The sequence below is a fragment of the Notolepis coatsorum genome, assembly GCF_963971535.1.
Source record: "Notolepis coatsorum genome assembly, chromosome: 8".
Classification (NCBI taxonomy): domain Eukaryota; kingdom Metazoa; phylum Chordata; class Actinopteri; order Aulopiformes; family Paralepididae; genus Notolepis; species Notolepis coatsorum.
The window spans coordinates 57108569-57126199 of NC_140172.1; the positions used below are offsets into that span (position 1 = coordinate 57108569).

The 17631-nt window shown below is 45.9% G+C and overlaps 1 protein-coding gene across 2 annotated transcripts in view; it reads right to left on the bottom strand.

The window, feature by feature from the left end:
- The window catches only part of bicdl2 (BICD family like cargo adaptor 2), a 53170-nt gene that overhangs the window by 20179 nt on the left and 15360 nt on the right, over nt 1-17631 (bottom strand). For both annotated transcript variants that reach the window (XM_084320047.1, XM_084320046.1), the window contains exons 5-7: nt 16396-16611; nt 3974-4090; nt 2104-2250 (exon numbers count right to left, since the gene is read on the bottom strand). In XM_084320047.1, the coding sequence (XP_084176173.1) occupies nt 2104-2250; nt 3974-4090; nt 16396-16611 (480 nt within the window). The remainder of the gene's footprint in view (nt 1-2103; nt 2251-3973; nt 4091-16395; nt 16612-17631) is intronic.

The window sequence follows — 17631 nt, forward strand, 5'->3', positions numbered from 1 at the left end:
ATATTGTATTTTTGCACAATCGAAGGCGGGTATGGCCACCTTCATTTACTGTATTGTGTATGTATGTGACGATTAAACCTCTTGAATGTTGAAACACACACACACACACACACACACACACACACACACACACACACACACACACACACACACACACACACACACACACACACACACACACACACTTTGTAAAGGTTATGTGTGGTAGGAAATGTATTCAGCTTGTAGACTAGAACAACAACATCTTTAAAGATGACTTTGAGCCAAAGTTTCACTGCAAATTTGTATTGTGGATATGTTAAAAGTCCATAAAATGCAAGATATCCTCACAGACTGAGAAAAGCCCAGTGGGTTTATCTTGGAGTATTTTGTAGTTGTTTTTCTGGACCAGTTAGAGAAAGGAGGCAACTGCAGATATCTCTGATCAAGCTTTCCACAAAGTTTGGCCATGTTATAGCTTGGCAGTTTAGAGGTTTAGAAGTGATGTGCCTTTTTGCGACAGGCCACTCCCATTTCCACGTCCCCTTTTTGGCATGAACACACACACACACACACCTTCACCCACACTCACACTTGACCTCTATTCAGCCTCCTAGGGGGAAAACTGTGGGTGGGGAATTGTGTGGACCAACCAACCAATAGACGGAGTTATAGAGCTGCTGGTTGCAGCTATTCAACATGTCCCTTACCTTAAAGGGGAATTATAAGAGTTGCTTTACTACAGAGTAAAATAAGCCCGCAGCCAGCTCTGTACATATCATCAGGTCAAATATGGCATTTCCCTTTAAAAATTTGAAATACATTTGAAATCAGTCCCTGGTCCTTACCTCTGCCTCTACACACTACCAAGCAGCAGTCCCTAGTCATTACCTCTGCTTCTACACACTACCAAGCAGCAGTCCCTAGTCATTATCTCTGCTTCTACACACTACCAAGCAGCAGTCCCTAGTCATTATCTCTGCTTCTACACACTACCAAGCAGCAGTCCCTAGTCATTATCTCTGCCTCTACACACTACCAAGCAGCAGTCCCTAGTCCAGGGGTCAGCAACCTTTACTATCAAAAGAGCCACTTTTCCCCCGTCCCACAAAAAAAAGTGTATAACGTTTTATATATCCCCAAGCATACCCCACATTTAGCATAAAACGCCTAACGCATACCTAAAGTAATTTGCGATTTATTATACTTTATACTTATAGCACACAGTTTGTTGCATTAATGGAATTATAAAGCAACAAAAAGATTTTTTTTTTACTTTTTAATTGCTGTTTTTACCTGTTTTTACCAAAGGAAAACCTCAAACTCTTATGAAGAGGAGAAAAAAATACTGGCTGTGTAGACCTATTTTTTTATAAAACACAGAAGAGGAGACAAAACACTGGTGTCTGTAGACCGACTTTGAAATAAAACCCTGAACTATTCAGGTATATTTGAGTCCTTCCCTTATTTGTGGAACATTTATAAAATAGAAAGTAGTCCACTTTGAAAAAAGAATACCATGTGTAGACCTACTTTGAAATAAAACACAGAAAAGGAGAAAAAACACTGGCATCGGTAGACCTACTTTGAAATAAAACCCTGAACTATGCAGCTCTATTAGAGTCCTTCCCTTACTTGTGGAAAATCTATAAAATAAAAAGTACATTTTTCATTGTTCGCAAATTTCGCACCACATAACAGACATACAGGTAAGCCTTTTGTTGACTAAATATCTTAGTTGATGAAATATTTTTTTGCCGACCCCTGCCCTAGTCATTACCTCTGCTTCTACACACTACCAAGCAGCAGTCCCTAGTCATTATCTCTGCCTCTACACACTACCAAGCAGCAGTCCCTAGTCATTATCTCTGCCTTTACACACTACCAAGCAGCAGTCCCTAGTCATTACCTCTGCCTTTACACACTACCAAGCAGCAGTCCCTAGTCATTATCTCTGCCTCTACACATTACCAAGCAGCAGTCCCTAGTCATTACCTCTGCCTCTACACACTACCAAGCAGCAGTCCCTAGTCATTATCTCTGCCTCTACACACTACCAAGCAGCAGTCCCTGGTCCTTAACTCTGCCTTTACACACTACCAAGCAGCAGTCCCTGGTCCTTACCTCTGCCTCTTTCTCCCTCAATTTGCCCAGCAGATCTGATAGGGTTTCTCTTAGCCCCTCCCTCTCCACTCTCAGTTTCTCGCTGTCATCCTGCGATGCATTTAGCTGCTTGTCCATGCAGGCCAGTCGTTCCTGTAAAACTCTGTTCTGAAGAAAGGAAGACAGGAGGAGACATGCATTAACAGGATGATGGGATTAAACTGAAATTCAAAATGTTTCACCAAGTTAAAAAGAAAGTATAGTATACCTTTTATGTATTAAGAAAGTATACACAATTAGTGTTAACTTTAACCACTATGCTTTGCTTGCTTCATATCACACCCGGGGAAATGTACATAGACTGAAATTAGCTGTTGGCCAAAAACACCTCTCCTGGAGTTTTAAGCTAGGCTTGGATGTTGTCTAGCTGCGATCTGTACCTCTGCTTGGATGTTGGCTAGCTGAGATCTGTACCTCTGCCTGGATGTCTAGCTGAGATCTGTACCTCTGCTTGGATGTTTAGCTGAGATCTGTACCTCTGCCTGGATGTTTAGCTGAGATCTGTACCTCTGCCTGGATGTTATCTAGCTGAGATCTGTACCTCTGCCTGGATGTTGTCTAGCTGATATCTGTACCTCTGCCTGGATGTTGTCTAGCTGAGATCTGTACCTCTGCCTGGATGTTGTCTAGCTGAGATATGTACCTCTGCCTGGATGTTGTCTAGCTAAGATCTGTACCTCTGCCTGGATGTTGTCTAGCTGAGATCTGTACCTCTGCTTGGATGTAGCTGAGATCTGTACATCTGCTTGGATGTTGTCTAGCTGAGATCTGTACCTCTGCTTGGATGTTGTCTATAGCTGAGATCTGTACCTCTGCTTGGATGTTGTCTAGCTGAGATCTGTACCTCTGCCTGGATGTAGCTGAGATCTGTACCTCTGCTTGGATGTAGCTGAGATCTGTACATCTGCTTGGATGTTGTCTAGCTGAGATCTGTACCTCTGCTTGGATGTTGTCTATAGCTGAGATCTGTACCTCTGCTTGGATGTTGTCTAGCTTAGATCTGTACCTCTGCCTGGATGTTGTCTAGCTGAGATATGTACCTCTGCTTGGATGTTGTCTATAGCTGAGATCTGTACATCTGCTTGGATGTTGTCTATAGCTGAGATCTGTACATCTGCTTGGATGTTGTCTATAGCTGAGATCTGTACCTCTGCCTGGATGTTGTCTAGCTGAGATATGTACCTCTGCTTGGATGTTGTCTATAGCTGAGATCTGTACATCTGCTTGGATGTTGTCTATAGCTGAGATCTGTACCTCTGCCTGGATGTTGTCTAGCTGAGATCTGTACCTCTGCTTGGATGTTGTCTATAGCTGAGATATGTACCTCTGCTTGGATGTTGTCTATAGCTGAGATCTGTACCTCTGCCTGGATGTTTAGCTGCGATCTGTACATCTGCCTGGATGTTTAGCTGCGATCTGTACATCTGCCTGGATGTTTAACTGCGATCTGTACATCTGCCTGGATGTTTAGCTGAGATCTGTACCTCTGCCTGGATGTTTAGCTGAGATCTGTACATCTGCCTGGATGTTTAACTGCGATCTGTACATCTGCTTGGATGTTTAGCTGCAATCTGTACATCTGCCTGGATGTTTAACTGCGATCTGTACATCTGCCTGGATTTTTAGCTGAGATCTGTACCTCTGCCTGGATGTTTAGCTGAGATCTGTACCTCTGCCTGGATGTTTAGCTGAGATCTGTACCTCTGCCTGGATGTTTAGCTGAGATCTGTACCTCTGCCTGGATGTTTAGCTGAGATCTGTACATCTGCCTGGATGTTGTCTAGCTGAGATCTGTACCTCTGCTTGGATGTTGTCTAGCTGAGATCTGTACCTCTGCTTGGATGTTGTCTAGCTGCGAGTGGCGGATATTTCGGTTGAAGTCTGATTCCTCCATCTCCTCTCTGAGACCACGAAGCTCCGTCCTCAGTGTATGCTCCAGTGTCACTGCCTGGATAGTAATATAGTAATAATAACAATATGAATACAAATTCTACTACTACTACTACTACTGATAATAATAATAATAATAATAATAATAATAATAATAATAATAATAATAATAATAATAATAATAATAATAATAATAATATGCATATGAATATTCATACTACTACTACAACTACTGATAATAATAATAATAATAATAATAATAATAATAATAATAATAATAATAATAATAATAATAATAGTAGTATTAATATGAATATTCATTATACTAATACTACTACTACTACTACTACTACTACTACTACTACTACTACTACTACTACTACTACTACTGATAATAATAATAATAACAGTAGTAGTATTACTATGAATATTCATACTACTACTACTACTACTACTACTACTACTGTTACAAAGGGTCAGATTAAACCGAATATATATATTTGCTGATTGATATATATTGCATAATATTTGTATATCATTTGATATCCCTTGTGTATTCTTTGTACATATACACGGAATATCCCTTTAACCTAGTACAGACCATAATATTTCGTTCTCTTATTGGATAGCGTTCCACCAGCGCCATTGCCATACCCCCAGAGTCGAGTTCAAAGCCACCGTCAAGACATGTCTGTACATGCCCGGCTTTGCCCAGGAATACGAGACAGAAATAAGGTTGGCACTAGATTGTTCGCCGTGCATATAAATATGGCGCAGGTGAATACAGAAGTAGTTCGTTCGAGTTCGAGTTCGAGTTACCCAAGTGAAGCCTCACCCACGATACGTGCGGTGAAGTAGGGCCCGTTTTGCCCCAAAATAGAGTCTTGTCTTATCCTAATACGTTTGTTCAACGTATCGTTCGCTCCTTACTAGTAAAGCCTTCATCACGAGTCAACGACCAAGTGAAGTGAGCAACTGTGCGTCTAAATAGAGCACTTATAGCCGCGTGCGAATAGGATAGTAAAGTGTCACTGCTTAGTGGAATAACGTCAAGTTCAACTTAGTTAATGTGAAGTACCGCGCACCGGAGGATCTACACCGGTGAATGCAGAGCCCCTTTCCGGCTGGATTATTATTATTATTGCTTTGGACCAGGCTGTTGGAGCGGAGAAGAATCGTCTACACCCCACTACTGTGGGATCTACCCTTGAGGAACATCATTCGAGCCCGTCTCTATTGGAGAGGCTGGCCGGCTTTCACCTGTGCTGCACGCATACTGGGATTACAGCTGCTGCTTTTCGTCTGCCGATCAGGGAGTAATATACCGCCTCCCATAGCAGGAGCTTATTGAGTCCCCGCTGATCCAGACTTTGCATTCGAACATTTCCTCCCCCTGCTGGCTTACAACCGGTGGGAACCCCCTACCAGAATCTCCCGCTGCCTCCCCAGAGTACCATAGATATAATTCCTAATATTCAGGTTGTATTATCATCTCCTGCGTAATATGAGAATGGACATTCGTTGTTGATTTGCCTACGCACATTCCTTTGCCTTATAAGCGCATCTAGAGAAAGTATATTATGTACCTTTTGCTGCAATAAATACTTGATTACAACTTTGTGTGGAACCGATTCATTGTGGGGAAGTGTTCATCATTATATATATCATGTACTGTATGGCCAGTAATTAAAGTACATAAGACGGTAGTGGTTTAATGATACCATACTTATTAATACAGTCAAGGAATTGTACCCCTCAGTTACAATTGGTCCTTCGAGCCGGAGAGAATTAGCATAATATTAATATAATATTAATATTGACATGGCCGATGATGAACACTCCACAAACGGTTCTCCTAAGCTAGATCGCCCGGAGCGCAGACGGCAGCCACCTCTTCACCTAGAGCAGTGGTTCCCAAAGTCGGGGTCGCGACCCAAAGGTGGGCCGCGAGCAGCCACGGGTGGGCCGCGAGATGATTAAAAAAAAATAAATAAAAAATATTTTTCTTATTTTTTTTTTTTTTTGTCAGGTCACTGAACTTAGAAGCAGGCCAGGACAGTGTTTCTAGTTGTATTCTAAAATTCTATTCTATTGTATTCTAAAATGTGACTATATGGTTTTATATTAACTTAATAAATAAACAAAAACGAAAAATCTACTTATTTCAACGAACATTTCAAACTAAATAACAGATTATGCACATAAAACGCTGAAAACAACCGAAGCAACAATAGTATTTTAATGAGGCTATTATTATTATCATTATTATTTTGCAACAAGTTAGCCCTCTCATAAATAGCACATATAAATGAATAACTAACTTGAACTAACTTAATAGGATTGAAGTGATATTTGGCTTAAAAAATCGGTCACCTGGCAAAAAAAAAGCCAGACGATGTGCATTGGGCCGCGGCTCTCTGACGCCTTATTTTCTGGGCCCTGGCCTGAAAAGTTTGGGAACCCCTGACCTAGAGGACTACGTTGTCAGTCCAATACCTAGCTTTAAAAGGAAGTTAAATACGGATAAAGTAACTAAAGCGGATAGTAAAATTATGTCCAACCCTACCGACCAGGCTACCCCGCCAGTAGAGACCCTAGTGGGTTCTAACGTAACTGACAAAGCTCACGGGGGGGACCAGGAGGGACATGACATGACTTTACCCCCCGACAACGCCAACGGGACAGTCCCCGGAGAGCTCCAGGATAAAGAAAGCGCTCCAGGGACGGAACCCGACCCACTACCAGAAGAGACGCACACCCAGGAGATGGATCTCCGCGGAGCGCGACAGGAGAACGGATCTCCAACGAGCACTGCTGGAAGCCGATCACCTCCGCCGGTGTCTTCCCCCAGCGAAGCGGACAAGATGCTGGCGCAGGCACTCATCGCCACCCTGGCAGCCTCCACCGAACGCGATCGACTTCAAGCGCAACAGACGAGCGAGCGCGAACAAGCTGCAGACCAACGAGAGCGCCTTCACGCGCAACTCCAAGCGCAAGCCCTCCGTGAACGCGAACATTCTGCAACCGAGCGAGAGCGCTTCCAGGCGCAACAAAGGAGTGAAGACGACCGCATAAGACTGGAGACCAGACGCCTCCAGACGGAAGAGAACATTGAGAGAAGCCGCGCCGATGCACAGCACGCCGCAGCCAATGCGCAGCGCGACGCCGCCAATGCCCAGCGCGAAGCAGCGCGCGACGCCGCCCATGCCCAGCGCGAGACAGAGCGCGACCGGCTGCAGGCGCAGCTCATGGACAAATTGATCACCATGGCGACACCCCCTCTCTCCGCACGGAGCTCCCGGAGATCGTCACGACAAGGGTCTAGGACGCATTCCCCTACCCGACCAAGCGACCCGGGACCCCGCCAACAGGATGATCCTGTCCACGTCTCCGAGCCCCCTCCCCGGCCGGTCCATACGAGACCCAGCAACCGGGAAGAACCGGACCACGCCGAGAGACTGAACAGAAGACTCCAGGTCCTAGCAGAGGAAGAGGAAGAGGAAGAGGAGGAATGTCAAGCCGACCAGCAGCAACGTACTCTGGACCAGGAGGCCCAGTACAGCCCCGACCAGCAGCAACGTACTCTGGACCAGGAGGCCCAGTACAGCCCCGACCAGCAGCAACGTACTCTGGACCAGGAGGTCCAGTACAGCCCAGAAGTCAGCCCCGAGGCACTGCGCTACAAACCCCCGACTCAACTCACGGGTGAGTTTGACGCACCGCCAGCCCCGAGGAACAGCACCTGGGTACCCGACCTTCGGTACCCACCAAGTACCAGCCCAAGACGACACGCACGGGGAGACTCGCCCAGGAGGCCTCTCCCCCAACGCTCACCGATGTGCCAGTCATCCATGGCATCGTACCTTGGCACACCGACGTTCCCAGACTTCACACACGAGAACAGAGCACAGTACACAGAGCTACGAATGTGCTTAGAGACTATGCTGTCCGACGTACCAGATGAACCGTACAAGTATGCTATCCTACTCAAGCACCTGAAGGTGCCCAGAGCGCACAATATAGCGCTGGCATATTCCAGCTCTACTACCCCATACACTGCGGCTCTAGTAGCCCTCGACCAACGTTATGGACGCATATGGGACTATGTGATACAGGAGATAAGAGACATTGACCGTCTCCCCCCAGCCAGAGACAACAGAGCATTAGATGACCTCTCTATCAAGGTACAGTCCCTGGTAGGGATGCTGGGGTCCCAAAAGGAAAAAGGGATCTATGAACTGTACGCTAACTCTAATGTAGAGAGGATACTAGAGAAGCTCCCTCCCGCCCGACAAGAGCGCTTCAGGCGGCAGAGAGACCACCGCGACCCCAACGGCCCAGAGGCATCCCTCCTAGACCTATCTGAGTTCCTCGCCAGGGAGGTCAGTAGCCTACGACTCGACACGTTCGTATGGAGTGGACCAAGCCCAAGACTCGGACCTCGGGGATCAACAGATAACCGCCGGTTGGTGACCGTTATGCACCAAGCCGAATCAGTACCGCAGCACAGGAACCACAACACCCCCTCGACGAAAGAGGACCAGTGGAAAATTGAGTGCCAGTACTGTGAGGGAGAACATCGGCTGTACCAATGCGACACTTTCGGGAAGCTGACCACGGACGAGGTGAGTCAGTGGATCAAGGACCACCGCCGCTGCTTCCGCTGCGCGCGCAGCCACCTAGCAGCTGAGTGCCGCTTGAAGAAGAAGTGCAGCAGGTGCGGTGGCACCCACTTGGAGGTCCTGCATGACATCAACAGGCGTCAGCCAGGACAACAGAGTGGGCCCGTCGCGGTAATGTACCATGCCGAGGCGGTGGCACCAGTACCGAAGAGCCACCAGACCGCTCCCTACTGTACCTACTGCGACGGCGGACACTGGCTGGCACAGTGCGCCGAATATAAGACACTGAACCCCGTCCAAGTTGACCAGTGGCGTGAGGCGGCCCAGGCGGGCGCCGCTTACCGCGCAGCACTGTGCGGAGCCCACCAGAAGATCCAAGGCAACCGACCAACAGGAGTGCTCCACATTGACCAGCATAGCGGGACCCCCCGAGTGCTCCTCAAAGTGGTCAGAGTGCTCCTGAGCTACGAGGACAAGGTCCTGGACACTTACGCCGTCCTGGACGATGGGTCTGAAAAGACTCTCCTCCTCGCTTCCGCAGCAGCCCAGTTGGGCCTGCGGGGTGTCAAAGATACCATGACCATACGCACCATCAGAAGGGACCAGAAGACCATAAAAGGTGAAAAGGTCTCCTTCAAGATAGCAGCGGTGGACCAGCCCGAGAAGCAGTATAGTATAACCAACGTCTTCACCAGCCACGACATAGGCCTGTCTCAGTACACCTACCCCATCCCACAGCTGATGGCTAAGTATGTGCACCTACGTCAACTACCTATACCGCTTATCGACGGCGCCACACCGACCCTGCTCATCGGCTCCGACCACGCGGACCTCATTCTCCCAATTGAGGCGGCCCACATCGGACCCAAAGGATGCCCAGTCGCGGTTCAGACCCGACTGGGATGGACGCTCCAGGGCCCCCTCTACGGACTTGACAGTCAACCCACGTCTACACGCTGCCTACACACAAAGGCGAGCGACACCGGCCACTCCCTCGTACAGCAGAGGCTATTGACATTAAGCGAGAGGCCCGTGAGAGAACCGTGGGCACCAGAGGGAGTTCGGAACTCCACCCCCCTCAGCTGCGCTTCAGACGTAGCTGACCTCGAACCTAGCACCCCAAGCGACTCGTTGACGGGGCGGCCGGCACCGGCCCCTCCTCAGACGGGGTACAGAGCAAACAAGAGAAACAGACGGAGGAGGAGGAGGCACAGCCAAGCACAGATCAAAGCAGTCTCAGGCCCGCTTCCTCCTAAGCCCCCCTTCATCCCGTCCAGTCGTCATGACCATAGACCAGTCACTACCCCGAGCTGCGTGGCCGGCCGGCCGCGTAAGCAAAGTGACCACTGGTGCCGACGGAAAGGTCAGATCGGCAGAATTGCTCGTCCAAGGGCGGACCTACAACCGACCCGTGGCGAGGCTGATAGAGTCGCCAAGGCTCCCCGACTCGCTTAATGACGACCATGACCCCTGACTTTGTGAACTGCCCTGCCCTCACAGCGGACATTGAGTGGTGGACAGTGCGGTTAATCTGTCTCTGCTTATCTAATTAGGTGGGACTAATTAGGAGGCGGCTGTTACAAAGGGTCAGATTAAACCGAATATATATATTTGCTGATTGATATATATTGCATAATATTTGTATATCGTTTGATATCCCTTGTGTATTCTTTGTACATATACACGGAATATCCCTTTAACCTAGTACAGACCATAATATTTCGTTCTCTTATTGGATAGCGTTCCACCAGCGCCATTGCCATACCCCCAGAGTCGAGTTCAAAGCCACCGTCAAGACATGTCTGTACATGCCCGGCTTTGCCCAGGAATACGAGACAGAAATAAGGTTGGCACTAGATTGTTCGCCGTGCATATAAATATGGCGCAGGTGAATACAGAAGTAGTTCGTTCGAGTTCGAGTTCGAGTTACCCAAATGAAGCCTCACCCACGATACGACGTGCGGTGAAGTAGGGCCCGTTTTGCCCCAAAATAGAGTCTTGTCTTATCCTAATACGTTTGTTCAACGTATCGTTCGCTCCTTACTAGTAAAGCCTTCATCACGAGTCAACGACCAAGTGAAGTGAGCAACTGTGCGTCTAAATAGAGCACTTATAGCCGCGTGCGAATAGGATAGTAAAGTGTCACTGCTTAGTGGAATAACGTCAAGTTCAACTTAGTTAATGTGAAGTACCGCGCACCGGAGGATCTACACCGGTGAATGCAGAGCCCCTTTCCGGCTGGATTATTATTATTATTGCTTTGGACCAGGCTGTTGGAGCGGAGAAGAATCGTCTACACCCCACTACTGTGGGATCTACCCTTGAGGAACATCATTCGAGCCCGTCTCTATTGGAGAGGCTGGCCGGCTTTCACCTGTGCTGCACGCATACTGGGATTACAGCTGCTGCTTTTCGTCTGCCGATCAGGGAGTAATATACCGCCTCCCATAGCAGGAGCTTATTGAGTCCCCGCTGATCCAGACTTTGCATTCGAACATTTCCTCCCCCTGCTGGCTTACAACCGGTGGGAACCCCCTACCAGAATCTCCCGCTGCCTCCCCAGAGTACCATAGATATAATTCCTAATATTCAGGTTGTATTATCATCTCCTGCGTAATATGAGAATGGACATTCGTTGTTGATTTGCCTACGCACATTCCTTTGCCTTATAAGCGCATCTAGAGAAAGTATATTATGTACCTTTTGCTGCAATAAATACTTGATTACAACTTTGTGTGGAACCGATTCATTGTGGGGAAGTGTTCATCATTATATATATCATGTACTGTATGGCCAGTAATTAAAGTACATAAGACGGTAGTGGTTTAATGATACCATACTTATTAATACAGTCAGGGAATTGTACCCCTCAGTTACAACTACTAATAATAATAATAATAGTAGTAGTATTAATATTAATATTCATACTACTACTACTACTACTACTACTACTACTACTACTACTACTACTGATAATAATAATAATAGTAGTATTAATATGAATATTCATACTACTACTACTACTACTACTGATAATAATAATAAATAATAATAATAATAATAGTAGTAGTATTCATATGAATATTCATACTACTACTACTACTACTACTACTACTGATAATAATAATAATAATAATAATAATAATAATAATAATAATAATAATAATAATAATAATAATAATAATAATAATAATAATAGTAGTAGTATTAATATGAATATTCATACTACTACTACTACTACTACTACTACTACTACTACTACTACTACTACTACTACTACTACTACTACTACTACTAAGGGGATCAATAAAGGATCATCTTATCTTATCTTATCTAATAATAATAATAGTAGTAGTATTAATATGAATACTCATACTACTACTACTACTACTACTACTACTACTACTACTACTACTACTACTACTACTACTACTACTACTACTACTAATAATAATAATAATAATTAGAGGGCCCTGATACCAGTGTGAATATTTCACACTCTGCACCAATTGGTGAGTTCAGAGTACCTCGCCACAATGGGGCGGGGCAGAGTGTGCAACAAGGTAACCTCGTTCCCAGCTTTATCTCGTGAGATCAAAGCAACAAGGTGAAAATATCAACCACTAGGGGGCAGCAAAATGACAATGTGTTTAGTTACTCTTTAACAAAAATATTTTAAGCCACACAAACAAACATGCAAACAAAAGTATACAGAATACAGTATACTTCTTCAAGAAACATACTAGGTATCAATATATTGCTTCGGTCTGAGAGAATAATCAAGAATCGGACCTACTGTACATGAGGGCGATCTGGGGGAAATAGCGTGAACCTCCGCACTTGTTATGTTCCCCCAGTGAAACTCCTCGCTGTCAGATGAAAAGAAGCGTCTGGCGACTCCACATGTATCGGAGGAGGCATGTGATCGTCTGCATTTTAGTTTGCATTTTGTGGTGTGGATTAAAATACTTTAGTTGAAGGCCCCTGTATGCTGTCTGTCTGAAGCTGTCTGGCTCACTAGGAACACAGTATGCCGTCTGTCTGAAGCTGTCTGGCTCACTAGGAACACAGTATGCTGTCTGTCTGGCTCACTAGAAACACAGTATGCTGTCTGTCTGGCTCACTAGGAACACAGTATGCTGTCTGTCTGGCTCACTAGAACACAGTATGCTGTCTGTCTGGCTCACTAGAAACACAGTATGCTGTCTGTCTGGCTCACTAGAACACAGTATGCTGTCTGTCTGGCTCACTAGGAACACAGTATGCTGTCTGTCTGGCTCACTAGAACACAGTATGCTGTCTGTCTGGCTCACTAGAAACACAGTATGCTGTCTGTCTGGCTCACTAGGAACACAGTATGCTGTCTGTTTGGCTCACTAGAACACAGTATGCTGTCTGTCTGGCTCACTAGGAACACAGTATGCTGTCTGTCTGGCTCACTAGAACACAGTATGCTGTCTGTCTGGCTCACTAGAAACACAGTATGCTGTCTGTCTGGCTCACTAGAACACAGTATGCTGTCTGTCTGGCTCACTAGAACACAGTATGCTGTCTGTCTGGCTCACTAGGAACACAGTATGCTGTCTGTCTGGCTCACTAGGAACACAGTATGCAGTCTGTCTGGCTCACTAGAAACACAGTATGCTGTCTGTCTGGCTCACTAGGAACACAGTATGCTGTCTGTCTGGCTCACTAGAAACACAGTATGCTGTCTGTCTGGCTCACTAGAAACACAGTATGCTGTCTGTCTGGCTCACTAGGAACACAGTATGCTGTCTGTCTGGCTCACTAGAACACAGTATGCTGTCTGTCTGGCTCACTAGAACACAGTATGCTGTCTGTCTGGCTCACTAGAACACAGTATGCTGTCTGTCTGGCTCACTAGAAACACAGTATGCTGTCTGTCTGGCTCACTAGAACACAGTATGCTGTCTGTCTGGCTCACTAGGAACACAGTATGCTGTCTGTCTGGCTCACTAGAACACAGTATGCTGTCTGTCTGGCTCACTAGAAACACAGTATGCTGTCTGTCTGGCTCACTAGAACACAGTATGCTGTCTGTCTGGCTCACTAGAACACAGTATGCTGTCTGTCTGGCTCACTAGGAACACAGTATGCTGTCTGTCTGGCTCACTAGGAACACAGTATGCTGTCTGTCTGGCTCACTAGAAACACAGTATGCTGTCTGTCTGGCTCACTAGGAACACAGTATGCAGTCTGTCTGGCTCACTAGAAACACAGTATGCTGTCTGTCTGGCTCACTAGGAACACAGTATGCTGTCTGTCTGGCTCACTAGAAACACAGTATGCTGTCTGTCTGGCTCACTAGAAACACAGTATGCTGTCTGTCTGGCTCACTAGGAACACAGTATGCTGTCTGTCTGGCTCACTAGAACACAGTATGCTGTCTGTCTGGCTCACTAGAACACAGTATGCTGTCTGTCTGGCTCACTAGAACACAGTATGCTGTCTGTCTGGCTCACTAGAAACACAGTATGCTGTCTGTCTGGCTCACTAGGAACACAGTATGCTGTCTGTCTGGCTCACTAGGAACACAGTATGCTGTCTGTCTGGCTCACTAGGGGACCCTGATGGAAACAAGACAAACGTCTTTCTCAGGTCTGCATCCCCTTAACAATTGTGTGTATTGAGCCGTACTGTATTGTACCCATTCTGCAATCTGTTAAATAAAGTTTTCATTCATTCATTCATTCATTCATTCATTCATTCATTCATTCATTCATTCATTCATTCATTCATTCATTCATAGGAACACAGTATGCTGTCTGTCTGGCTCACTAGAACACAGTATGCTGTCTGTCTGGCTCACTAGGAACACAGTATGCTGTCTGTCTGGCTCACTAGAACACAGTATGCTGTCTGTCTGGCTCACTAGGAACACAGTATGCTGTCTGTCTGGCTCACTAGGAACACAGTATGCTGTCTGTCTGGCTCACTAGAACACAGTATGCTGTCTGTCTGGCTCACTAGAACACAGTATGCTGTCTGTCTGGCTCACTAGAAACACAGTATGCTGTCTGTCTGGCTCACTAGGAACACAGTATGCTGTCTGTCTGGCTCACTAGGAACACAGTATGCTGTCTGTCTGGCTCACTAGGGGACCCTGATGGAAACAAGACAAACGTCTTTCTCAGGTCTGCATCCCCTTAACAATTGTGTGTATTGAGCCGTACTGTATTGTACCCATTCTGCAATCTGTTAAATAAAGTTTTCATTCATTCATTCATTCATTCATTCATTCATTCATTCATTCATTCATTCATTCATTCATAGGAACACAGTATGCTGTCTGTCTGGCTCACTAGGAACACAGTATGCTGTCTGTCTGGCTCACTAGAAACACAGTATGCTGTCTGTCTGGCTCACTAGAAACACAGTATGCTGTCTGTCTGGCTCACTAGGAACACAGTATGCTGTCTGTCTGGCTCACTAGAAACACAGTATGCTGTCTGTCTGGCTCACTAGAAACACAGTATGCTGTCTGTCTGGCTCACTAGAACACAGTATGCTGTCTGTCTGGCTCACTAGGGGACCCTGATGGAAACAAGACAAACGTCTTTCTCAGGTCTGCATCCCCTTAACAATTGTGTGTATTGAGCCGTACTGTATTGTACCCATTCTGCAATCTGTTAAATAAAGTTTTCATTCATTCATTCATTCATTCATTCATTCATTCATTCATTCATTCATTCATAGGAACACAGTATGCTGTCTGTCTGGCTCACTAGGAACACAGTATGCTGTCTGTCTGGCTCACTAGAACACAGTATGCCGTCTGTCTGGCTCACTAGAACACAGTATGCTGTCTGTCTGGCTCACTAGGAACACAGTATGCTGTCTGTCTGGCTCACTAGAAACACAGTATGCTGTCTGTCTGGCTCACTAGAAACACAGTATGCTGTCTGTCTGGCTCACTAGAACACAGTATGCTGTCTGTCTGGCTCACTAGGAACACAGTATGCTGTCTGTCTGGCTCACTAGAACACAGTATGCTGTCTGTCTGGCTCACTAGGAACACAGTATGCTGTCTGTCTGGCTCACTAGGAACACAGTATGCTGTCTGTCTGGCTCACTAGGAACACAGTATGCTGTCTGTCTGGCTCACTAGAAACACAGTATGCTGTCTGTCTGGCTCACTAGAACACAGTATGCTGTCTGTCTGGCTCACTAGAAACACAGTATGCTGTCTGTCTGAAGCTGTCTGGCTCGTAGCTAATGGCTACTTATCCATTACACTACTGGCAAGTATTTCATACCCCTTTATGTAAAGAAACTATCCATTTAAACTGTGATGATGAGAGAGAGAGAGAGAGAGAGAGAGAGAGAGAGAGAGAGAGAGAGAGAGAGAGAGAGAGAGAGAGAGAGAGAGAGAGAGAGAGAGAGAGAGAGAGAGAGAGAGAGAGAGAGAGAGAGAGAGAGAGAGAGAGAGAGAGAGAGAGAGAGAGAGAGAGAGAGAGAGAGAGAGAGAGATTGAGGATTGAGAGAGTGGGGAAAGAAAAGATTTTCCTCTGAAGGTAGGGCTTCCCAAACCTGCTAGGCTGCATGGCTTCTGTCTGTGATGTCGCACGCACGCACGCGCGCGCACACACACACACACACACACACACACACACACACACACACACACACACACACACACACACACACACACACACACACACACACACACACACACACACACACACACACACACACATTACACACACAAGAAGTATGTCACCTCGGCTAACTGTTCGACCAGTCGATGGTTGTGATTGGCTAGCTGGGTCAGCTGTTCACTCTCATCCTTCCTCCGGTTACGCCCCTGGCCGTGATGTCGCTCCAGCTCGGCCCGTAAAGCAGTGAGGTCATAAGTTAACTCTGCCTCTTTCTGGCCCAACGCCAGATCTGACATCTCCACCTTCCTCTGCAGGCTGTGTTTCTCCTGCTGTATGGACTAACAACACAACATTATAAACATGTGTTTCTCCTGCTGTAAGGACTAACAACACAACATTATAAACATTGGTTTCTCCTGCTGTATGGACTAACAACACAACATTATAAACATGTGTTTCTCCTGCTGTAAGGACTAACAACACAACATTATAAACATGTGTTTCTCCTGCTGTAAGGACTAACAACACAACATTATAAACATGTGTTTCTCCTGCTGTATGGACTAACAACACAACATTATAAACATGTGTTTCTCCTGCTGTAAGGACTAACAACACAACATTATAAACATGTGTTTCTCCTGCTGTAAGGACTAACATAATGTTATAATGGTGCATCATGTTCATTGAGACTGGGATGTATAGATGTTGATTGGTCAAGTTTGTTCTGAGCACAATCTATCTATGCTGTACCTCATTTTAGCTCTGGCTAGTTAGCCACAAAACAATGCATAGTCAATGGGGTCAAGCTTGTGTCTGTAAGCTGACTGAGGACAACTGAAATCTACTCCACAGTGCAGACAAAGTCAATTTCAGTGAGCCACAATCAGCTTGTACAGACAGGAGTTCAACCCCATTGACTTTACATTGGTTTGCGACTAACTAGCCAGAGGACTATTCCTTTAACCCTAACCTAAGTAGATGACTTGATGAAATACAGTGAACACTTGGTGGTTGATGTCCTAATCTGTTTAAATTCTTCATCAGAACTAAATGAGCACCACTCCATGTACGCACACAGCAGGTAACCGAAGGATTGGTATCAACCCTTTACTCTAAGCAGTCAAATTAAAGTTCTTCCATATGGCCCAAATGCATTGGTGTGATTGAAGTGTTGCTTTTAACCCTTTCAGGTGTAAGAATTGTAACCCCCTCCAATGTACAGTTTCTTCCCCCTCGAATGTATATTTTCTTTTAGGATCTCGGTCGTGTATGTCATAAATGTCATAATGAATTGAAAATGGGGGACCCTGATGTAAACGAGACAAAAGTCTTTCTCTGGTCTGCATCCCCTTAAC